This window comes from Gobio gobio (genome assembly GCF_949357685.1).
Source record: "Gobio gobio genome assembly, chromosome: 4".
In the NCBI taxonomy this organism is placed as follows: Eukaryota; Metazoa; Chordata; class Actinopteri; order Cypriniformes; family Gobionidae; genus Gobio; species Gobio gobio.
In genome coordinates this window covers 37,179,711-37,204,477 of record NC_137100.1, presented here as the reverse complement: position 1 = coordinate 37,204,477, position 24,767 = coordinate 37,179,711, and the positions used below count along the sequence as shown (strand labels likewise).

Genomic DNA, 24,767 nt, shown 5'->3' with positions numbered 1-24,767 from the left:
GTAGGTCAAACTGTGGTGACGTCAGACGCAAACAAGCGTCGCTGTATTTTCCTCATCGATCGCAGGTGTCTCTACCGGCCATCACGAAGCAGTTACAGTACGTACTTAGGTAACATCACTTTTAGTTCGCATTCATCCACAAAGTAATTTCCCTGTGTTGTAATCTCGCGTTGACAGGATGTCTCAAGTACTTTGTGTTTGTACACACATCTTTTAAAGCTAACGTTAGCTAGTAATGTTCTCTATTGGTTCGATTGCAGCTTGTCGCCACGAGCATGTTTGTGATTTTGATATAACAGTATCTAATTTGTAGTACTGTATCGATTAGTTTGTGTAACACCAAGCGAAACCCCACAGTCAGCGGCAAATTCTGGACACTCAAGTCGTGTGTGTTTAAGGAACAATAACTCCGAGTTCCTGTATGTTATTCTGTCTCTAAAACCCTTTAAAGCGCGCGTTGAACTCTCTAGTCTAGTGCTTAGTAATCCGAGCTTTTCATTTGAGGTATTTTCAAATTAATTTACAGCCACTAAAACAGACAGTTGCATTCAGGTCTTTGTGCTTGGTTTCCTCAATCCTCTTATCAACAAAGTCACAGCAATGTCAGTGTTCCACATGCTCTCTCAATCTGTCACGGACTCGGTAGTTTTCACACCAGTGTTGTTTAGCTGTTACCCATAAAACACACAAAATAATCGTTGGTGCACAACAAACGTGTTTTGGGATCTGTTTTCATCGGTGTTTGCTAAGATTACAATACTACACATTTCCTGTTTGAGGCTATACATGATACATTATGCAAACAATAAATCAAATAAGTTACTATTGAATGCATGGGAATGTACTTCAATAGGTTACATATATCTTTTTATGTTCAGAATGACATTGGGAGCGATTGCCTCTGTGATCCTCGCCATAGGAGGAGCAGCAATGTTTTCTGCTCTTCATAAGATTGAGGAAGGACATACAGGTGTTTACTACAGGTCAGTTGCTCAAGATTTTCTAATAATCTGATGCCAGAACCAAGCAGATGCTACTGAGCATGCTTCTCTCTACTCTATGGCTTGTGTAACTGTGTGTGTGCTTCACTCCTCTCAGAGGTGGAGCTCTGCTGACTGCCACCAGTGGGCCTGGTTTTCATCTGATGCTGCCGTTCATTACTACATTCAAATCTGTACAGGTAAAAGGCAGACTTTGTGTGTATAGTTAAGCTTATATTTTTCTTTTTCTTATTGCATCCTTTCTCTTTTCTGAAAGACAACCCTACAAACAGATGAAGTAAAGAATGTTCCATGTGGCACAAGGTGAGGTCAATTGTTCATTCAGATTCATGTGCATGCAAAGCAAGAACGCAGCGTTAGTGTAGGCGTTTCGTTTTCTCTATTGCTACATACCAAATTCTTGTTTGGTGATCTCTGGCCTGCAGTTCTGTAAAGCCAGCATCATGTAGTGTCGTGTAAAAAGTCTTCTCCTCTTTGTAAGAAATCACTTGAGTCCACTGCCAAACTCGAGTTCCAGATGCCAAAACAAAGCCGAGATGCCTACACCTTACCCCCTAACTTTACTCAACCAATGGGCGTTCATTAGGTCATTTTTAATTATTGTTCACTCAATTCTTTCTTGTACTCCCCAATCAATCATCTCTTTTCTTGGTTTAATTCCTATAGTGGCGAGCCAACATGACATCATGACTTTGCGTAAACATACACGCCACTTTCTAAAGCCAAATGGTGTGTTATCTGTACGCATTTTGAGCTATCCGCGTGTATGTCTACGCCGTGTGATTCCGCGTGTATGTGTACGCCGAAACGAACCATCATCTCCGCGTGTATGTCTACGCCGTGTGATTCCTCGTGTATGTGTACGCCGAAACGAACCATCATCTCCGTGTGTATGTCTACGCCATGTGATTCCTCGTGTATGTCTACGCCGAAACGAACCATTATGTGTGTGTGTGTGTCTCCCCACAATGTAAATGGATTTATAAACATACATTTTTTTGAAAATGTAAAAATGCAGAATGTTTCTTGTGATGGGTAGGTTTAGGGTCTGTGTGTGTGTGTGTGTGTGTGTGTGTGTGTGTGTGTGTGTGTGTGAGAGATGGGTAGGTTTAGGGGTAGGAGCAGTGTAGGGGGATAGAATGAAACGGCGTTGATAAACACGCTAAAAACCGATTATGCGTCTTGATAGCACGCCTAAATGGCATACGAATTGGCGTGTCATACATGCGCCATTTCATCAGATCAGTCTGGGCGAGCTGTCACCTGGTTTATCATCAAAGTAACAATTAGAAAACTCTATTTTACAGTGTCATTTGCATTATTGCGCTTGATATACGGATCTTCATATTAAAACACCTAATGTTCCACGGTGGCTGGTACAGCTGGCTGGGTGTTTTGCTCAGAGCTGCTGAAGTGAGACATAGTGCACTCTGTGACCTGAGGCCTTCTCTGAGGCCCTACAGGCTGTAAAACATCCCTTAATGAAAACACTTTTCAAGAAATACACTAAATTAGTCGTTGCAGGGTGAAAAGAGACTTTGCGTGCTTAAAGCCTAGTCTGACTGCACCTTAAGAGAGGCTCCGGCTCCACAGCAGTTCAAGAGATAATTCACCCAAAAGTTAAAATTCTGTCATTATTTACTCATCTTCGGAACACAAATGAATCTTTTTAATGAAATCTGAGAGATTTCTGATTGAATTTGGGCTTTTATTCACATATAACCATTGGTCTGCAAACATAAACAGAAGCTTAACCCTAACTTGCTTGAGGCGCGAGAACAAAACCTCATGCGGAAGCTCAAACGTGCTGCGAAAGACACAAGAACGAACCTAATTGGTTCTTGCACGTCAAGCAAATATGCTTGAGCTTCCGTTTACTATAACTGCTGTGTGCGTTGATGAATTTTTATTTGTGAATAAAAGCGTAAATTAAATCTGTTCATCATAAAGCGTTTGTGTCTCTTCAGAACATTTTGGACTAAATCGTTCAATTCATATCGATTAGTTTTTTACGATCTCTTTATTCATTTTTTTTAAGTGTCAAAGACGTGTCTGTTGTGTAGCTGTCTATGGAGGGACAGAAAACTCTTAGATTTCCTCTAAAATAAATTTTTATTTATTTAATAAAAATACAGTACGAGTTTACACGATTCAGGTGCGGCGAGAGGTGCTGCTTGCCCTAGAACAAAATCTGAGAATTTTATTTACAAAGCAGCTGATGGGAAAGTGATAGTGGAGGGCGAGTTTTTTTAACCTTATTGCCATCAAAATGAGAACACTGTCCCATGACTAAATTGTTTTGTTAGTGTCCAAGCGACTATTATTTGAAATGTGCACCACTACGATATGCTGCATCAAAAATAAAGGCCCTCAGAAGGACTTTAACAACATCAAGGACTGTCTGAAGGTGCTTGATGAGTGCGGTGAAAACATTCCCAGGTTTGTTTCGCACTACCTGAATGAACTTCCATCTGTTGGATTTGGCAACATGAACACCTCGCTGCGACTCAGCTGAGTGGAACAGCTGAGCCGGGAAGTTTCTAGTTTGAGAGAGGCCCTGGAAGCTCAGGCAAGCGTGAATGAGAACTTGGGGGCGGCTACAGCGATCATGGATCGCCGGGTGATGGCTATTGAAAAGCTCCGCAGTTCTCCTGGCTGGGCACATGGGGCTGGTGTCAGCGTCACAGGAGAGAGAGTTGCAGGATCTGGTGGCGCCTGCTCATCAGTTACAGGGAGAGGCTCTGAGCCCGCTGCCACAGTCCCCGGACTGGAGTACTGTTGTTCGGAAAAGGGGTACGCAAGTCCCATAAGCCTTCTGGCACCGAGAGAAACTAGTGTTTGCTTCTAGATTTTCTCCTAGTCTTGATGCTGATACTCTCTTTTCATATTGGACTGAGAAATTGGGCAAATAGGTTACATGTCGGAAGATTGATTCAACCCGCAACAGATTTAGGGTGTTTTCACACTTGGGTCCTCTTTAAAAGAACCGAACTCAGACTCTTTTAAAGCTACACTGTGTAACTTTTTTAGTCTATTCTTAGCTAAAAACACTTTTCTTTCAAAAATATATGTGCTCATTAATGTATATTTACTTCCTTCAAGTAATAAAGTATTCTCGTAAGTTTATAATATGCCATTGAAAATACATAAGGTAATGGGATCTAACGGTGGTCGCCATGTTGCCCCTCCATCTTGAAAGTACATTAGCCAAAGAGGGACATACCCGTAAATTCAAGCTTCGCCTTTCGCGTTTTAACCGGTTTTAATACTCGATGGCACTGTACAAAATTCCCTGCCTCGCGCATGTGCGCGTCAACTTGTTCAGACTTGTCTGGTGCATGTGCAGAGAGTTTTTATCTCAGCAGCGTCCAGTAACAGAGTTATATGGAGTTCTCTTTCAAACATAGCTCGGTATCTCACATATGGGAACGCCCCCAGGCGTGATAGACTATGGAAGCACCAATTACACCACGTCTGTCCGAAGGATGGACCAATCACAGCTCATACAAGGAGCCCACCCTCTCCCTATATATATTGCTGTGATCCCCAAAAACAGCATTCTTGTTCTCTTCCCCGTGAAGACTTTCCTTTAGCACCTGTCCTGCTTCAGTTCACAAACGTACCGTCAAGGTAGACGTTGCCGAACGCAGTGCAGACTAAATCTGTTGTGGATTTCTACTCGTTACTGAGTCATTTTCTTATTGTAGCTAACGCGTTAAGGCGAGCTAAACTTCATTTACTCACCATGTCGAAGGTGTCCAAGACCGCAGCGGAGAAAGAGGCCTCTTCGCGCTCGTGTCCGGCAGCATGCGGTTTCATGATCTCAGGCAGGGATTCGCATCTGATGTGCATCGCATGCATGGGTGTCAAGCACGCTCAGGCTGCACTGGCGGATGCGGAGAGTTGCGCGCACTGTCGTGTAATGCCGGCCAGGGTCTTCGAGAGAAGGCTTCGTGTGGCCGCTTCTTCTAAAGAGGATCCGGTTCTCTCTTCCGTCCCTCCTTCTACAAAGGTGATCCCGTCCTCTTCCACGCAGAATCCTTCCTCTTGGGGGGAGATTATAGACGTAGATTCACCTATGCCGCTTTTCGATCAGCTACTCGCGGAAGGCGATGAGGGGGAGGGAGACGAGGAGGAGGATGAGGAGATGTTAGCTCGCCTCCTCCGTGATGAGCCGGATGATGAGGAAGATGATGCAATCCTGTCTGCGGCGCAAGCGTCCAGGCCAGTGAGCGCGCTAAGCGGCGACATGGCGTCAACGGTCGTAGACTTTGACCTAGTGGAAGTTTGCAAACGTGCAGCGACCAAGCTTGGCATCGACTGGCCCGTAACTCCTGGGGATCCAGGAGTTAAACGGGATATCTATGACGGGAAAAGGCTCCCTGCTCGCCTTCCACCGGCGAAACAACTTCTTCCCGCGTTGCCAGCGTGTGTAGCGGAGATGAAGCGATCGTGGGACAAGCCCTTTTCTCACCGGGTGCCCGTCAAGGGTTACTCGTCACTCGATGTGAGTGAAATGGAAGGGCTAGGGCTTTCTAACCCCCCCACGGTCGAGCAGTCAGTGGCCCACCACCTGCATCCAAACAGGCGGACCACTCTCTCATCTGCCAGTCCCTCCCTCCCGGGAAAAATGGAACGCTTCACCGCTTCCATGTACCAAAAAATATATAAATCCTCTGGACTGGCAGTGCGGGCACTTAATGTCACTTCATTGTTGACAGCCTATCAAGCCGAGTTGTTGGAGGAGCTGGGCACTCAGCTGGACGCCGGAAATCCAAACCCGGCTGTCTGGGAGGAGATCTGCAACATAACGGATCTCAATTTGCGCACCTCACGTGGCGCGGTGCAAAGCTGCGGCCGTACAATGGCTCTTGCCGTCGCAGGCGAGAGATCGCTATGGCTAAATCTCTCGAGCATCGGAGACAAAGAGAAGTTAGATTTTCTCGATGCTCCAATGGATGCTAGTGGGCTGTTTGGCACGGCCGTTGCAGCGATGAGACAGCGGTGCGACCTTCAGAAGAAGGAGGGTGAGGCGTTCAACATATGCCTGCCACGCAAGAGAGCACCGCGTCCTCCTGTTCCCCTGCGTCCTGTTCCTCCGGCGCAGAACAGGAGGTTTTTGAATGCATCCAGGCCCACGAAACCCCAGAGCACGGAGCAGGCGGCTCGTCCCCCCGCTGCTTCAAACGCTAAACCGTGGGCAAAGCAGTCATTCGCGGCGACAGCCGCAAAGTCAAAGTCTGCTATCCCGTCCTACAAAAAGAGGAGGGATACCTAGGACGCAATTTCTGCATGGGAGGGACGGACAGCACCTAGGGTTCTCTGTGATGTCCCCTCCCGAGTCCGCCATATCTGTTCCCCCACCCGCGAAGAAGCGGAGGATGTGGAGTTTGGACGAGAAAATGGTTCCAAGTTGTGGTCAGGCCAGTTCAGCTTCCCCTCGACACACAAGGTTCCGTCGAGTGCAAAACACTCAACCACCAGTAGGTGGTCTGTTGGGTACAAGCACAAGTTCTCAAGTGCATTGTCACAAAGCACTTCAGCCCCTGGGTTTAAAAATAATAAAAAATTCTCTGTCGCATCCAGGCTCACAGCCGAGGGCGCAGAAAAACAAAAACAAAATAACAGCAATGAACCCAGAAATAAAGCTGTCTCTGAGCTTCACAGAGCCTGGCCGTTTTTCTCTCGGTCCACTAGATGCCGCCTTAACCCCATCTATGGATTCGGTTCAGCTGAACCCGTTGGCTCTTTGCCAAGAGGCTTGGAGACAGTGTTCTGCGCACCCGTGGGTCCTCACGACGGTAACCAAAGGTTACAGGCTTCAGTTTGCTGTAAAACCACCCCTGTTCAACGGGGTCATAGCATCTGTAGCAAATGGGGATTCAGCGCGTGTGTTGGAAGAGGAAATATCCTCCCTCTTAGAGAAAAGAGCTATAAGACGGGTTCCAGAGGGGGAAACTCAAAAAGGCTTTTACTCCCGTTATTTTCTAATTCCAAAGAAAGACGGGGGTTTGCGCCCGATAATGGACCTACGTGTTCTAAACAAACACTTGAGGAAGTACAAATTCAGGATGCTCACTGTCACAACTCTCATGCGCGCTATCCGCAGGGACGATTGGTTCACCGCGGTAGATCTCAAGGATGCTTACTTTCATATAAGCATCTATCCTGCGCACAGGAAATATCTCAGGTTTTCCTTTCGGAGCGAAGCGTACGAATTTGTTACCCTTCCATTTGGGTTAAGTCTTGCCCCACGAGTGTTCAGCAGGTGCATAGAGACAGCGTTATCACCGTTGAGACACAAGGGGCTCAGAATATCGGCTTATCTGGACGATTATCTGATATGCGCTCACTCGCGGGAGCGCGCGGAGCGGGACACAGAGATGCTCACATCTCATCTATCGAATCTGGGATTCAGAATCAACGAGGCCAAAAGCCAGCTGATTCCATCCCAGGAGATAGAATACTTGGGCTTACGAATAGACTCTGTGGCTTACCGCGCCATGCTCTCGGAAAGGAGGATCATGACGTTTTATCAGTGCCTTGCCCAGTTTCGCAAGGGAAACCTGGTATCGTTCAGGACCTGTCTCCGCCTTTTGGGCATGATGGCTTCGTCGCTATCCGTGGTCCCGCTAGGCTTGTTAAAAATGAGAGACTTCCAGCGATGGGTGGCAGCGAAGCGTTTGTGTCCTCATCGGCACCTTGCGCGCCGAGTGGGAATACACTTGGATTGCGTGATGGCTCTTCATCAGTGGAGAGATCCCTGTTTATTCCAGACAGGGGTTTCCTTGGGGAGCGTGTTGCTGAGAAAAGTAGTGACAACGGATGCATCCCTGTTGGGCTGGGGAGCTGTTTTCCAGGGCAGGTCGATAAACGGCCGCTGGACGCCCCGGCTTCGCAAGCTTCACATAAATATGTTGGAGTTGATGGCAGTCTTTCTGGCCCTGAAACATTTTCTCCCATTCTTGGAAGGGTTTCATGTTCTGGTCAGGACAGACAACACGACGGTGGTGGCCTATATCAATCGCCATGGGGGAACGCGTTCGTTGCAATTGCACAATCTAGCGCGCAAATTGATTGTCTGGGGCGCGGCGCACTTAAGCTCGCTGCGCGCCACGCACGTACCAGGAGTCCTGAATGTGGGGGCGGATCTGCTTTCAAGGGGAAACCCGTTGTACGGAGAATGGGTGCTTCACCCGCAGGTGATGGATCAGATCTGGGAGATGTACGGCAAGGCCGCCGTAGATCTCTTCGCCTCGCAGGCAAACACAAAGTGTCCGCTGTATTTCTCTCTCAGGGACGAAAATGCGCCTTTGGGTGTGGATGCGCTGGCACACCCATGGCCGAACGTGTTGCTATACGCCTTCCCACCGCTGAGTCTGATTTCTCCCACCCTAGAAAGAGTAAGAGAAAACGGATTATCTCTCCTTTTGATTGCGCCCCGTTGGTAGGGGAGGCTGTGGCTGGCAGAGATTGTCCAGCTCCTCCAGGGCGAGCCTTGGCCGCTCCCGCTGCGCCGGGACCTGCTGTCACAGGCGGGGGGGCAGATATTTCACCCTTACCCAGAACGAGTCAATCTTTGGGTCTGGCCCGTGAAGGGTTAAATTTAAACCCACTCGGGCTTCCGCAGGAGGTTATAAACACTATCCAGAGCGCGAGAGCTCCATCAACGCGCTCACTGTACGACCTTAAATGGTGTGTGTTCGAGGAATGGTGTACGCGCAAAGGAGTTATTCCTTTTCAGTGCGCGGTGAGTGATGTGCTTTGCTTTTTACAAAATTTAATGAACAATGGGAGAGCGTTTTCTACAATTAAAGTTTACCTGGCAGCTATTTCAGCTTGTCATGTAGGCTTCGATGGAGCTTCAGTGGGACGGCACCCTCTAATATGCCGTTTTATGAAGGGAGTGAAGCGTCTGAGACCAGTATCTAAACGCCTGGTCCCGTCATGGGATTTGTCCATGGTTCTGAATGCTTTAACTCTGGCTCCATTTGAACCTCTGGAGAGTGTGGATATTAAGCTCCTATCTCTAAAAACAATTTTACTACTTGCTTTAGTCTCAGCTAAACGAGTGGGTGAATTGCATGCCTTGTCAGTTCATCGAACATGTTTGAATTTTAGTCCGGATGACAGCAAGGTTAAGCTGCTGCCTAACCCGGCCTTCGTTCCCAAAGTCAGCGATTCAGCTTATAACTGCTCTGCTTTGGAGTTACGTGCCTTTTACCCCCCTCCTTTTTCTTCGGAGAACGAGCGGAAATTGCACACCTTGTGTCCTGTACGAGCATTACGCTATTATGTTGACAGGACACGATCGTTCAGGAAGAATGATCAGTTATTCGTTTCATGGGCCACTCAATGTAAGGGTAAACCGTTTCATGGGCCACTCAATGTAAGGGTAAACCGATCTCCTCACAGCGCCTTTCCCACTGGATGGTGGAGGCGATTGAATTGGCCTATACGTCTATGGGCTATAATTCCCCAGCGGGTTTAAAGGCTCATTCTACAAGAGGTATGGCTACTTCTTGGGCTTTGTTCAAGGGGATTTCGGTAGGAGATATTTGTGCAGCTGCAAGCTGGGCTTCCCCTCATACATTTATCAGATTTTACCGTCTGGATGTCACTGCGCCTTCAATGGCTCATGCAATTCTTAATGTGGCTCATTGAAGAATTGAAAGGTTATCTTTCGTTCTTGCCGGGTCTGTTCGGCGGCTTCGGAAAGCATGCGTTTCGGGAGTTGGCTATATCATTCCCATATGTGAGATACCGAGCTATGTTTGAAAGAGAACGTTAGGTTACTTACGTAACCCCGGTTCTCTGAGAACAGAGCGAGGTATCTCACCAAGCTTCCCTACTTGCATTACACGGGGGAAGAGCATGTTTAGAATGCCGTTTTCGGGGATCACAGCAATATATATAGGGAGAGGGTGGGCTCCTTGTATGAGCTGTGATTGGTCCATCCTTCGGACAGACGTGGTGTAATTGGTGCTTCCATAGTCTATCACGCCTGGGGGCGTTCCCATATGTGAGATACCTTGCTCTGTTCTCAGAGAACCGGGGTTACGTAAGTAACCTAACGTTTTCCTGGCTTGTTTTTTCCTCAAAAGTCTGTTTTTCCTTGTGTGGTATTTCTGTGCGTTAATAACTCCGTAAGTAATAATAGTTATTGTCATTGTGGATGTGTTTCAGAGTGTGTCATCGCGTAATTCAGTTGATGTCACCTCAGAAGTATTTTTGTGTCAACATAATGCTCACCTATTTGAATAATCATTCAGTTATTTTGTTATCAACAATGTTTATTCGTTTATAGAAAATATTTGCTTGTAATGTATGTTGATGGAAATATGTATCAGGTCTGATCGGCATATTAACACTTGTTATACAGAGCTAAACCTGCACACACACTTTTGTAATGCGACACCGCTTGTTAGCAGCGGCAGCGGGAGCTCCTTTTAATGCAGCTGCATTTAGCATCTATATATGGTACAATAAGCTCTGGTTTACGGTTACATTATACAAATGTAACTTATAAGTATAGTTATACAGTTCTTAACTGTGTATCTTCTGTCATTTCATTATCATGTATATTTACCATCCTAATTTGTTCTCTCACAGAAACCACATTTATGTACATATCCATGCAAACCTGTTTATGCCTTGCAATTGGATGACTGAATAAACATTACTATCATCAAAGTTCACTCTGGATTAGCTGCAGTTCTTTCTAGTCGAATAATTAGGCCAGTTGAGTTCCAACCATCCCACTGCGCACAGAATATCCCACAGGCACCGTGTCGAATGTGGACGAGGTCGAACTGGAAGCCATGTTAATCTTGGACTAAATCGGCCACCGTAGGAGTTAAAACAAAATCGGAATTGAACAGAACAGAAACTAAAATTCACTGGATGTCATATACATTTTCACCACTAGAGGGGGGAAAATATCACACAGTGTAGCTTTAAGTGGACCAAGAGGTGAACCAAGTGAAAAAGGACCCAGTTCTCTTCACGTTCACACTGTCCCAGTCCCTGAAAGAGGACTCAGATTCTTTTTTGGTCCACTTCAGTAGGAATGTGGTCTCAGACCCCTTTGTGTTCATACTGTTGCTTTTTGGATGTAGTCCAGTTCAGTGTTTGATGGCTGACCCTATGGCCTTCAACATTTGATCCCATTCACTTACATTGTGCCTCAGTAACCAGGATATTTGTTTGTAAAGTTTTCTTTTTTTAAATGACATTGCTACAAATGCTGTTGAATTAAGTTGTTTATCTTTTGGAAAAAAGTTGTTTTTGCAATACTACATATTCTTGCACTAGCTGTATCACACATCCACCTTTGTAAATAACATTTATTTGGATTTGTTTTCCTTGAATCATGTTTATTTTATTGCAGAAGGCAATGATAACATCAGCATACAAAAAATAAACAATACAATAAAATAATAAAAAAAGATGCTAATTATATAAACTGCTTTTAAAATTTCCAGGTGAAGTATGTATGCCTAAAAACAGCAATCAAGTAAGAAACTGAATAATCACATGGAAAATAAAACTGCATTGGCTATTCTTCACTGTATGATGTCCTCGGCTGGTTCTTATATTAGGCTAGTAATGCAGATGTTTACATTCTCTTAAGACAAAACCACCAGTTTATTTGAAACTTGTGTGTTTTTTTGACACTTTAAAATAAATGCAATAGGACGCTAAAGATTCAGTTTAGTACACGCGCTGTGACAGCTGACTTCTGTGCACGTGCTTTAGGTGTGTGCGCTCGTAACACCATTTTAAACTGGCAAGGCGCGCAGCCGCGTCTCTTTGGAAGCGGTTGAAATTGCAATTCACAAGTGTAAGTTGTGTACAAATAATTTGTAGAGAATTGCCAGAAGCAGCGGCCATGATGAACAGCCGATTTGTACGGAGGCATCTGATGACCAAACTACACGGAATTCGCGAATAGAAAAATCAAGTAAGCCCAGAGCGGTTTGTGTTCAGATTGCGTGTTTTTAACGAGTCGTACCATATGATGACATCGAACCGTACCCAGACCACTTCGGTTCGCTTTAAAGGGGTCTGAGATTGTTTGGAGTGTTCACATATGGGCCAAAATCACGCAAACTGCACTCAGACCCCTGAAAAGGACCAAGTGTGAAAACACCCTTAGTTTGTCATGTCACTGCTGAGTGTAATGAATTAGAAAACATGTACGATCCACATCTTCGGCCAGTGGGGATCTGTGTCCGCCGTTATTTTGAGGCCCGCAGACCTAGAGTTTAATGGTGACAGCGTGGCCTGTGGATCAGGAGGGACAGCTGATCTGTTGCAGCAGTGCTCAGTGTCTGACATAAATCACGCTGCTTTGTGGTGGGTAAATTATTGGAGACCTATGATGTACTGTGTGTTCAAGAGACTGTTCTACCTAAGCAGGACTAGGAAAGACTGAACTCCCTACATAAAGACTTCTATGGGACAGGTGAATCTACCACTGACTTGAGCACTGAAATAGTTCATGTCACAATACCTGGCGGCGTTGCCGTACTGTTGGGGTGACAGTTTAAGACCCAGAGACCAGATATGTTGAAAGAAGACCAGGAGTCAGGTTGTTCAATCAAATGAAGAGAATTTACTGAAGAACAGTTTGCAGTTTCATCGGTTGAGCCATGCAGCGTCAGAGTCTCACGAGGAGGTCGCAAGCCAGACTCTACCTTACACACAATTTTCTGCCCCAATTATACCAATTTCAAGGGCAGTCAATAAGCACCCAGTCACGTGACCAGCCAGAATCAGACTGGCAGCTGCCACCACCCACTGACAGGTCACAGGTCAGTGGCGGCTCCTGCCAGCCAGTTGAAGATTGAACCCCTACTCGAATGGTTTGATACTCTCCAGTAAATTGTGTTCCTTTAATGATAATATTTTGGAGTACCTTCTTGCCTCAAGCAGGCCTCTGTACAAAGCCAAGCCGGGCTGGAATTAATATGTTGAAGAGCTTCATGCTGGGGCTAGAAGGGCTTTTAATAAAGCTTGGGCTGAGTCAGGCCCTTTATTTGAATATAAGAAACGGGCAAATGCAAATTTTAAATATGCCCTAAGTTTCATTAAGAGGAACGAAAACACAATGAGGTCTGACTCGCTTGCAAGGAAACATCTAAATAATTATCCAAATGATTCTGGAAAGAAATCAAAAGAATGAATCATTTTAAAACAACTTTGCCAATGAACATTGATGGTGTAAGAGGTTCAGAGGAAATTGCCACAGTCGTGGCAAGAACATTATTACAAGCTGTTCAATGGGGTTTAAAGTGACTCGTTTGCAGTGGGTAACATTGAAAGTGGTGAGGATGTGACTGTCTCCCCATGGTGAGTTTATGATGTAGTTATGAGGTTAAAAAAAAATAAAGCATGTGGGTATGGATAGGATATCTTCTGAACATGTAAAATTTGCTTGTAGAAAACTCTGTCCTCTGCTTGCCATTTGTTTTACTGTATTTTCATTTCTTCTTTCAAAATCATTGTTATATGCTAATTTGGTGCTCAAGAAAAATGTCTTATCACAGCCGAAAATAGTTGAAATGTGGACACCATTATACAGGTTTTTTTTTTTTTTGATGAATAGGAAGTTAAAAAGAACAGCGTTTATTTGCAATAGAAAACTTGTAACATTATAAATGTCTTTACTGTTGTTTTTGATTTATTTGATGGGTCCTTGTTAAATTAACGTATCAATTAAAAACTTACCCCCAACTTTTGAACAGTAGTGTATCAAATTATAAATAAAAGGCTGCTGGCATAGCATAAGTTCACAAAACAGATTGTCGGTCTTGTATCTCTGATCATCTCAGACACATGCTGTTGTGAGGGAGACCCTGCATGAGATTTCTGCTTTGTGGAATAGATTTTCACACTCATCCATGTATGTTCACTAATTTAATATGTTGTTTTGCTTTGCAGTGGAGGTGTAATGATCTACTTTGATCGCATTGAGGTGGTGAACTACCTTGTCCCCTCAGCAGGTAAAATATTTTTTTTGTAATGTAGAATGTAGAACTGTGTAAAAGGCTGTTAGGGGACATTTTCCTGGGCCCACTACGAACCTTTTGATATAGCCTGCTCGCCCATAAATATTTTATCCCACTCCCCATGAATTTAAGCAACGACTCAGACTATTACTGTCGTTTATTTGATGTGCCCTATTCATCTCTTTTGTCTGCTCTGACCCTTTTGTCATCATTGTCTGCTCTGTTGCAGTTTATGGCATTGTGAGAAACTTCACTGCTGACTATGACAAAGCCCTGATTTTCAACAAGGTTCACCATGAGCTGAATCAGTTCTGTAGTGTGCACTCACTTCAGGAGGTCTACATAGGTCTATTTGGTAAGTTTTGTGTTGCTAATTCTGTGTTGGATGATTTTATACCATTAAACTTGTTAATATTCTGCTGGTTTAAGACTCATATTTCAATGCATTCAATGGTCTCTCCCTTGCAGCTCAAAGCAAATGTCTCACAATAAGCTCTCAATGAAAGTGCATTTCTTATGCAGTTTTTTTTTTTTTTTTTTTTTTACAAACCAATGGGTGAATTTAAATCATTGTTTGCATATTTTTCTCTGCTAAAATGTCAAGACACCCTGAATGCACAATATAATTCACTAGGAAGGTTTAGGAATTAGAAAATAGTAAGATTTTTTTTTTCAATAACTCATTTATTTTTCACAATTAAACTCCTTAAAGTAATTAATTTGGATTTTCTTTTGCTCTAGAAATGCAGTGTGAGAAGTTCATAATAGCTTTTGATCTCTATAATAAATGCACTTCACAATAGTGTTAGGGGATAACAGCCCTCTAGCGGTGATGTGGAGGTGCTTTACATGTGACTAGTGAAGTGCTTTTCATTTGCAGTTGTGAAAATTGTTAAATTATTGTAAACAATGTACTGAAATGATATTGTAATATTTTATTTTATTTTATTGGAATACTATTGATTTTGCCATGAATATCGCCATTGCTGCTGATATGGTGTTAAATCATTAATAAAGTAAATATTTGCAGTTGTGTTGTGATGATAAAATGAGTTGGGTGTATAAGTTCTGTGTTTCATTCATAAAGTGACCTGTTGTTTCTTCTCCGGCATTAGATCAAATAGATGAGAATCTAAAGCTCACGCTGCAGGAGGATCTCACCAACATGGCACCTGGACTCATCATTCAGGTGGGAATAATCTGTTTTCTGTCCTATTCCACAGAGTTCTTGTCAACATTTTATCTTCTGCACAGGCGTTACGCCCCGTGTCTCAACAGGGACGTAACAAAAATAGGGACACACAAGAAAGCCCAAATAGAATGCAAAATGTATTAAGAAAATACTAACTATAGAACTAAACAGAAAAAAACAGTATACAGTGTTTTTGGAGTCCGTGGTGTAAAGTGTAATGAATGCATGGAAGGGTTATGTGCTGTAGTAGTGTTGGATGTACCAAAGAAACAAGTTTAAAGGAAACCAAATTAAATCAAGTCCAATCTGCAGCCCTCCTGGCCTTTTCATCATGCTCCTTTTAACAAGGCCCGACAGGAAGCCAGAAACAGGTGTGCTGAATGAAACCACCTGAGAACAGCCACTTGAGAGGGTGGAGCCAGCCAACCATCCACCTCAGCCTGGGGAAAACCCAAGGGGCAACCTCCCCCAGTTTCTCTTGAAGCCAATATGGGAGTGATTTAAACTGCAATTTATCGACTAGCCGCTAGGGACAGACTCCAAAAGGGAGCAGAATCTCATTGAGCCCCATGTTAAAATGCCCAACTTTTCAGCAGAAAAAAACATGTTTACAGGCTGGTAAAAATTGTGTTTTTTGTCTATATATCTAATTTTGCCCTTCATGACAACTGTGAGGGGGGTGAATTTTTTATAATTCATTCGGTTACATTATATAAAGCCTTAAAGTTCTGCATAATTAAGGGCGTGGCCACTTTGAGTGACAGGTGTATTGCCGTTGGTCCGCTGTCTGTTAGTCGTCACCTCAGCTCCGCCCACGTCCCGCCTCGTTGCCCATTTTCTGTTATCTGGGTGTGACGCGCTGACAAGATGGCAACGGCCAGCTCGTCCCTACTTTACGCTTCAAAATTGCTCTTCAGAATCCTATGGGTGACGTCACAGACACTACGTCCATATTTTTTTACAGTCTATGGGAAAACCCCACTTAACACAGGATTCGTCACACAGGTTATACATTAGTGCTTAGTTAAACAGATCCTTCGAATCAGGAAAGATAGCCTCGGCCTTTCTTAACTCATTATCAAAACATTCAAGACTTTATCTGGTTTCACATTTTGTTAGACCGAAGATAAGATGTGTATTTTTGCATGTGTTTGTCGTTCTTTATTTAGCTTTGGTTTGGCAGGATTCAGATTTCCTTCTTCAAATCCCTTTGGTGCTGAACCAAGTTTTCACATATTCAAGCAAAGACCCAACCTTTCTCATCAAATGTGCAAGCAGTAGATTTCCATTGTTATTGCTTCTCATCTGGCAGCATTAAAATATGCTGTATATAGACTATATAAGTGATTTATGCTGAATTGTAGCCTGAATTTTCTAATGGCGCTTTTGTGGGTAATGTGTCATCCATCTGATGCATGATGAGCTGTGAGTCACATGAGGAGTATTTGACCATGTCCACTAATTCTTTCCTTTCCCAAGGCCCTTCCAGCTAAAAGAAATAACGTTTTTTTTTTCTCTTACTCTCTCCTCTCTATCATTGGTCTCTCCTCTGTTCCTCTCTCCTGTAAGCAGGCAGTCCGTGTTACCAAACCAAACATTCCAGAAAGCATTCGCAGGAACTATGAACTAATGTGAGTTTATGAAAACCTTTTGCATGTTGCATGTAATAGCTATTGAGGATCTTGTGTTACAACCAGAACCCAAAATGAACTAACACTAACACAGTGAGTGAATGTGGTGGTAATAAATGTTTCTTACTGGCCTTGATTTATATATTTTGCCTCTATGACAAAGGAATTCATCTTCTTACTATATTTTGTATTAATTAATAATCTTGCATATTAGTGACACATCAGCATACACAAAATGAGCCACTCACAGTGCACAAGTATGTATTTTCTGCATTTGTTTGTGTATTTTTATATATTTGAGTCACTCTCATCACTCCCATTAGTGAGGCTCAGACAGTGTATTATGTTGCCAGCTGGCAAGTAACTTTGTACTCTCATATGGTGTGTGTTGAGTCTTTATTCTGTGCCCTGGTTACAGCTTAACTTGCCATTCTATATCTAAACTGCAAAACTGTATTTTGGTCTAAAGTATTTTGTCAGTCCTTATCAATTGAGCTTGATTGAAACAGAATCTCTCTCTCTTTTATTTTGTGTCTTCTCAGGGAGAGTGAGAGAACAAAGTTATTGATTGCAGCTCAGACACAGAAGGTTGTAGAGAAGGAGGCAGAGACAGAGAGGAAAAAGGCTGTCATTGGTGAACAAAGTTTTTTTTTCTTGGTATTTAGCCTGTTTGGTCGTGTTGATTGGATACTGATGAAGTTATTGCTCCTTTAAAAGTAAAAGAATGTTGCTCTGCTTTTTTTCAATGGCTGCAGAGGCAGAGAAGGTGGCTCAGGTGGCTGAAATCAAGTATGGCCAGAAAGTTATGGAAAAAGAAACTGAGAAAAAGATATCAGAAATTGAAGGTAGGTGAATGTGTGTTTTGGTTTTTTTTTTATTTTTCTTAGGAAATTAATACTTTTATTCAGCAAAGACATTGCCAGTAAAGGCAATTATAATGTTACAAAATATATTTTTCAAATAAATGCTGTTCTTTTGAACACTGTTCATCCAGAAAATTTTTTTATTGAATTTTCCACATGCATATTAAGCAGCACAGCTGTTTTGATCAAGAAATCACCAAATCAGCATATACAATGACCCACCCCCCCCCTCCCTTAGAATGACACTGAAGACTGGAGTATTGGCGGAAATTCGCATTGCCATCACAATAATAATTTACATTTTAAAATATATCAGAATAGATACGTTTTTTTTAAATAGTAATAATATTTCAGATTTACTTTCTTCTGTATTTTTGATCAAATAAATGTAGCCATGGTGAGCATAAGACTTCTTCAAAAATATATATATTTTTTAATCTTACCGACCACTTTTGAATTGTACTGTATACTTTTTCTTAATTCTTAAACCAGCCTGTATGAATGTCCATCATTCAGCAAGGATAGATTTATTGCAAAGGAGGCCAGTTTTTCATATAACGTGGCAAATCATGCTGTATGTTCAAGTTCATGTCGATCATAAATTCATTTGCAACATCTGTCTCCTGGACCAGCATGCACATTGTTAACGGAGCTGTCAGTGTCAGGTTCAAAACTTTCACCAATACCTCTAGGAGTTTGTCTCCTCGTGTGAAAATGAAACGAGCAAAAAACAAAACTACAGCGAGAAGGAATGATTGCATAGCAAAGACAAATGCAAATGATTACATGCAAAGCAAGGCATTGTCATTAGTGCAAGACATCTACAAATCAAACCAGTGTGTCTATTGAAAGATACCATCTTTGTTACAAAAATGCATTATGTATTATTTATGTATCAATTAAATTGCGCTATTTACATAGAATTCTTAACCAAAATCTGGGAGGTTAGGTCAGTAGGAAGTTATATAGATATAGATAGATATACAGATGGATAGAAATAAACAGGCCTTCGTTTTTTAAATGGAAAGCTTACCCATCAGTATGTTTTCCACTGTGCAGTTTTTAGAATGTTTTTTTAAGGTTAGGTTTCTTTACTTTCTTACTGGAAAAAAGACTCCTGAGCCAATAGACTGAATCATAGAGCCACACTGTTAAGGTTTATGTGAACATTGGTTAGAAAATTGTTATGGACAGTCTGAACTACAGGGTTCCTACGGGTTTGGAAAAGTATGGAATTTTATTTGAGTAATTTCCAGGTCTGGAAAAGTATGGAAAAAATAAATCAGAGTATGGAAAAATATTTATGTTTCCAGACTATTGTCCCCATTTCGATTTCGAAATATAAAATTAAGAATTTCTAAATGTATATAATATATACAGTCGTTTTTTTTTTTTCATGGCGTTTGGATCAGTCTGCCAGTGCTCCCGATGGTTTTTACTCTTGATCTGCTGTAGTTTAGGTCTGCAGTGATTGGTTATGTTGTTAGGTGGCAGTTGCCATCACAGCGCCCCTACCTCAAACTGCTTGACTAAAAACACCTGGAACGTTGTCCTTGATTTTTACATTTGAGTGTGGTCTTCACGGCAAACAAAATGGGAAAACGCAAGTTTTCAGAGGGCTGGCTTGCCAATCATAAATATATAGCCTGGTTAGCCAAAGATTTAACATTTACGAAGAGAGCTATTTGCAAACTTTGTGTCAAATCATTTGACATCTCCAACATGGGGGAGGCGGCAATTGTAAGCCATATGGTAGGCCAAAAGCATAGTCGTCTCATCACAGCATCCACCACACAAAGTCTCACAACGTTAATGGCCCAGACCAAGGTGGGACCAAGACCAACCACATCAAGTCACGAAGCCCATAATGTACCGATTGATCAAAGGTGAACATTTGAACTAGTCAGTCTAACATTATCCTTTAATTAACTTAACTTACTACTTAACATTAGCAGGAAGTCTAGAAAGCTGACGATCTAAAGCTAACGTCAGCTTGTCAATTCAGTAACGTTACCACACCAAGATAATTATGTAAATATAGTGTTGGTGAGAAGATAAAGGCTATTTCTAGAGGTAATATGGAGTATTTGGAGCTGCAGCTTTATTCACATCGGTCAATTTATCTCTTATCAGGTGCGTTCACAGAGTACAATTGCGTTTTCGCGTGACGCAGCGTGAGTGTTGTTTCTTTTTAGCGTTACTGTTATATTTTATATTTTCTCAGTGTTAAAAAATAAAGTTGTGTACTTCCATTTTAGCAAAATTCGACATTTACACTTCAGGAATGGGACACCATTTGTAGGGGCGTTCTAAGCGAAAGTGAAGACTTGAATCTTTTTACAAAGGGCTCTTTCACAAGTTTATAAACGACTTATGCTGCCTTCACGTGCTATCGGAATTATCGTAAACACGAGTTTCCTAGGTAAAAATTGCACATGAATGTCCTCGGATGTCGTATTTACCACTGGGAAGTTCGGAAATAATTTTGATACCCAAATTGCCCAGATGGGCGTGCCATACACTTTAAACATGGTGGCGGGGAGAACTACTGCTGTGGCAGGTGTGGTTTTATAATATTTTCCCCCAAAACAGCGAGTTTGTCTTGTCTTGACATAAATGTAGTGCATATTTACATGTACGAGTAATCATTTGACGCATATTGTATGTTTGATACACAGCAAAAGTAGCCTGTATTTGACTGAAATTACAGCATCGGCAGAAAGCGGACTATCTGGAATTTTTATATGGTTGTCAGTGCATGGGATACATGATGATGGTTTTAATAAGATTTTCCCAATAAATAGGCAAGAATAAATCTGGTGTCCTCCGTGATTCCTGTTCATTCCGACAACCAGGCACTTGAATGTTACCAGCTCGTAATCACGACTTCTAAAGTGGGAATTAGGAAATTTCCATTAGCATGTGAAGGCAAGCAATGGTCACTTAACGGAAGTAATTTTTTCGCTTATGGTAATGTGACTCACCTGAGTCCCTTGCGGTTCATTTTAAAGCTAGATGGTGGGAGAGTATAAATCAACATATAAACAGAATAATTCAAGTTCTTTTATTTTGATATTATACACACATTTTAGTCCATATTTAGTCCATATATCATTCCATATGAAGTTTAAATAAGTTTCATAGGTATGAAATGTGTTATATAGTAGATACATTGGGCCTCATTTATGAAACTAATGTACGACAGAAAACTGTTCATACGGCCGTTTCCACGCAAAACTTGGCATTTATCAATATGGACAGGAGCGGTGGCTACGATCAAATCTCACGTCAGGTCTCAGCTCGTGTACGCAAGTTTTTGAGCAAGCGTGTGTGCAGCATAGCAAATCTGACGGAGAATTGAAACGAGAGCATTTTGTTCATTTAGATATTTTCCTGACAAACAACCAAAGCTGATTCTAAACCGTTAAGATTAGAATGTCAAATTAAATTAGCTTTAGCCTGCATGCGCTTCTGTGAATGGAGAAAAACAGAATAAAATGAATAGGACTACATGAAATATATTTCACTGAAATAACATATTAACAAAATAAACTGTGTGATGCTCGTTTTTGTTACACTCTAACGCATTGTATTTGTTTTCTTTATATCTTTATTTTATTAAATCTAACTGATCGCGCATGCAGGCGCCTCACCCACAACATATCAGTTCTAGCGTTGTTAACTTGACATTTCATCTATTCATCATCAAACTAAAATGCAGTCAACCAAACAAAAGTTACACTGCTCAAATTAAATGATCCACTGTAAAAATCAGCATGACCAGCGCCCAACCAAACTAATGAAGTCGAGAGTGAAAACACACTTTCTGTATAAAGTATATATAAACAATAATAAAAAACATTCAAAAATGTATATTTATTTGCAACAATTATATTAACAGCAATAATAAGAAATTCCTGTTGTCAGTACTCTGCACTGGCATGGTAACATTCCAGGTAAAGATGAGGAAATGACTGTCTTTCACTGCTCCTTTTCCATTGTGGTTATTTTATACATGGTATATCAATTAATATTTTAAATCAATTATCAATTAAGCAAATTATAGCATGTTTAAAAGTTTTTATGTAACTTGAATAACTTAATGTGTGGCACCGTTAAAATGACCGCTAGCACAACGGATATGACAGGTTATTACGAAATAATGTTTGAGGTGTCAAAGTTATATTCAATGCTAGAGCGAGTTGGGTGGAAAGTCTATGCTGATCAAATGAGTCGATCATAATAAAAACTCACAAATTTAAACTGCCATGTTTGTTTTTATCAAGAGGGCCTCATCATGTCTTGATCTCTGACAGGGTTGCTTAACAAGTATAATAGGGCTAGTGTATATACTGTCTCGTAATACTTGGATATCCGCTGTCCAACGAATACTGAAACTGGAAAGAATGTCTTTTGCAGACAAATCTGCCAGGAGTGCAACAAAGTCAGTCTTAGTCATTTTCTCCCCTCATTAAAAGGTTTTACGTATAACGAAATAGTACTTTTGAAAAATACATTCAAAGTCCTGTACACAGTCATATCAGTCGTCTAATAGTTGTCTGCTTCATTTTATGTGGAAGCTGATCGCCTTGTGGTGGCCGACATGTTGAGATACTTAGATGCTTTCACACAATGTCTGAATTACCGTCATGAGATTCCGACTTGTAACAAGTTGTAATTATGAGTGACTGCTTTTTATATTTTCTGAGGTTTGGCTGAACCGCCTGAATATATTGTGAAATGGGATGCTTAGAATGAATTTAAATGGCATCGACAATCCTTCATCACACAGTTATGACTGAATGTTGCTGTGATTTCATGTTCATTTTGCACTCTCATTTGTTTTGATGATTTTATAGACAGCGCTTTCCTTGCTAGGCAGAAAACAAAAGCAGATGCAGATTTCTACACCGCACAGAGAGCAGCTGAGGCCAATAAGGTAAACTCTTAAAATGGCACCCCATCATTACTGTGCTCATTGCTTTTATGAACATGTGTTCATTTCTCTCCCCTCCTCTCCTCTCACAGCTCAAGCTGACGCCTGAATATCTCCAGCTGATGAAATTTAAGGCAATAGCAGCTAATAGTAAGATTTACTTTGGAAGTGAGATCCCTCACATGTTTATGGACTCAGGACCAGGAAGCTCCTCCTCCGCTGCCTCCAAAGCCATAGATGCCCTCTCAGAGGGAATACTGGACTTGGAATGATGAGAGCTGGGGTAGAACTCTGGGTTGTAGCACTGAGAACAAATGAACAGGTAATGAAAGAGACTAATGGCCAGTCAATAGACTGCATTGGTACAATCAGTGCAGCTGAAACCACTTCAAGTAAAGTACATGGTGCTTTATCAGTGGGACAGAAACACTGTACCTGTGTCTATACCCTGGTGACTTGATCACAAGCCAGTGGTGCTTGAACAGAGTATTATACTTTTCAATAGAACAGAATGTGGCAGTTTAAATTTGAATGTGACAATGTACGCACGAGATTTGTGCATGTTTTGAGTATGTCAAGTTTATCAAATTAAACAATCATTCAATTTTATGTTTTTTTTTTTTTTTTTTTTTTACACAGAAGAAGTGGGTTATGTACTTAATGGGCATCTTAGCATCTTGAAGGCTCTTATACCTCAGGGATTCTTTTATTGGGTTTACTTTAAATTACTTTTTTCTTCTATACAAGCCCCTCAGAATTAAATATATATGTATTAGATTAGGTTTTGTATTTTCACTTACCCACCCAACTGTCCTTGTCCCCCCCCCCCCCCCCCCCCCCCATTGATGGAGCTAATTTACTGAGGATTGAAAGTCATTTGAGAGATGTTAGAATTTCTAGTCAGAAGATGGTTGTGTAAACCAACAGCATGGTATGGTCATGTGATAATAGTGTAGCACAAAGCATTTATTGTTAAATATAGAAGTACTGTATCATATGTACTTATAAATTATGTGGAGAGTTTTCGTATTATGAACGCTGCAAGAAATGTACGGTACACTATATAACAATGTCCCCCTTTAAATCGGCAGACGTTGTGTGCCTTTTCTAGCTCGCACGCAGCACTGATAGGTTCAGAGCATAAACCGTCCAGTTCTTCTGTCACTTTAACAGTGCAGAGGATTTGAGTGTTGACACAGAAATGAGTCTGTCTCAGTCTGGCCATTGACCTTTAAAAATGTGTATGTCTGTGTGCTGTTTCTAATGGAATGTTTATTCTGCTTTCATTTGTTAGTTAGATATGTTTGAAATATGTTTAATAAATTATTTCCATTTTCCCTATACTCGAGTTCTAATACAAAATATACAGACATTTTTATTCAGTGTTTAAAATTGCATCATATGTCATAATATATCTTGTAGTGGATCAATAGCTTGCTTCCATTTGTAGTTATTAGTCAGGTTTATACGTGTTAACATTCATACATATCTGGAACTTGAAGTAAGTAATAAGGTTGTCACTGATATGCGTATAAATGTTCCTAAAAATTAACGGCATACCTCATATTTGTACACTTGGAATTATTCATTAACTCTTTACCCGCCATTGACTGAAATTTGCATGCATGTAAAACAACGCGATCATCAACATTAAACAGCATATAAAACGAAACTGAACAGAATGAAATGTCGACCCAGGACGAGCTATAGGACTGTGCAAGCATTAGGGGTGTTGATGGACTGGATTTACTCCATCTATGTGTTGATCATCGTTCTGAATCCGATGCGTTGACGCCACTTTCCCGACAGAACACGCCCCTCAGCCGGACTGAGTGGCAACTGGCAAAAGAGCTGCTGTATGACTGGATTTAAAAGGGGAAACTGTGAAAACGCGAGTAAAACGAATGATTATCAGTTTAAGCTAAAGGTTTGACTCGATATAGTGTTCCTTACAACTTACCAAAGATCCAGTGATCCATGGATATTGACGTGCAGCCAGGAATCGTGTTTCCTGACATTTATATGTGCCTGATTTCAACGCTGGGGAAAAACATGAAGCACATTTGCCTGTAAACGCTTTATATTTAATTAGTCCAGGTGATATGTGACAATAATGTTCACTTTATCATAA

At 41.7% G+C, this 24,767-nt stretch overlaps 1 protein-coding gene across 2 annotated transcripts; it reads left to right on the top strand.

The window, feature by feature from the left end:
- Window positions 1–23,983, top strand: erlin2 (ER lipid raft associated 2). 2 transcript variants are annotated; one of them, XM_079816265.1, is made up of 12 exons: window positions 1–97; window positions 879–983; window positions 1,099–1,180; window positions 1,258–1,304; window positions 13,947–14,008; window positions 14,244–14,369; window positions 15,130–15,203; window positions 16,779–16,837; window positions 17,380–17,471; window positions 17,593–17,682; window positions 22,560–22,639; window positions 22,729–23,983. In XM_079816265.1, the coding sequence occupies exons 2-12, from the start codon at window positions 880–882 to the stop codon at window positions 22,906–22,908; spliced, it is 996 nt and encodes a 331-aa protein (XP_079672391.1). In that variant the 5' UTR covers window positions 1–97; window position 879; the 3' UTR covers window positions 22,909–23,983. The 2 variants fall into 2 exon arrangements, with proteins under 2 accessions (XP_079672391.1, XP_079672392.1); XM_079816266.1 differs by having other exon boundaries at window positions 61–109.
- The last annotated feature ends 784 nt before the right edge of the window (window positions 23,984–24,767 follow it).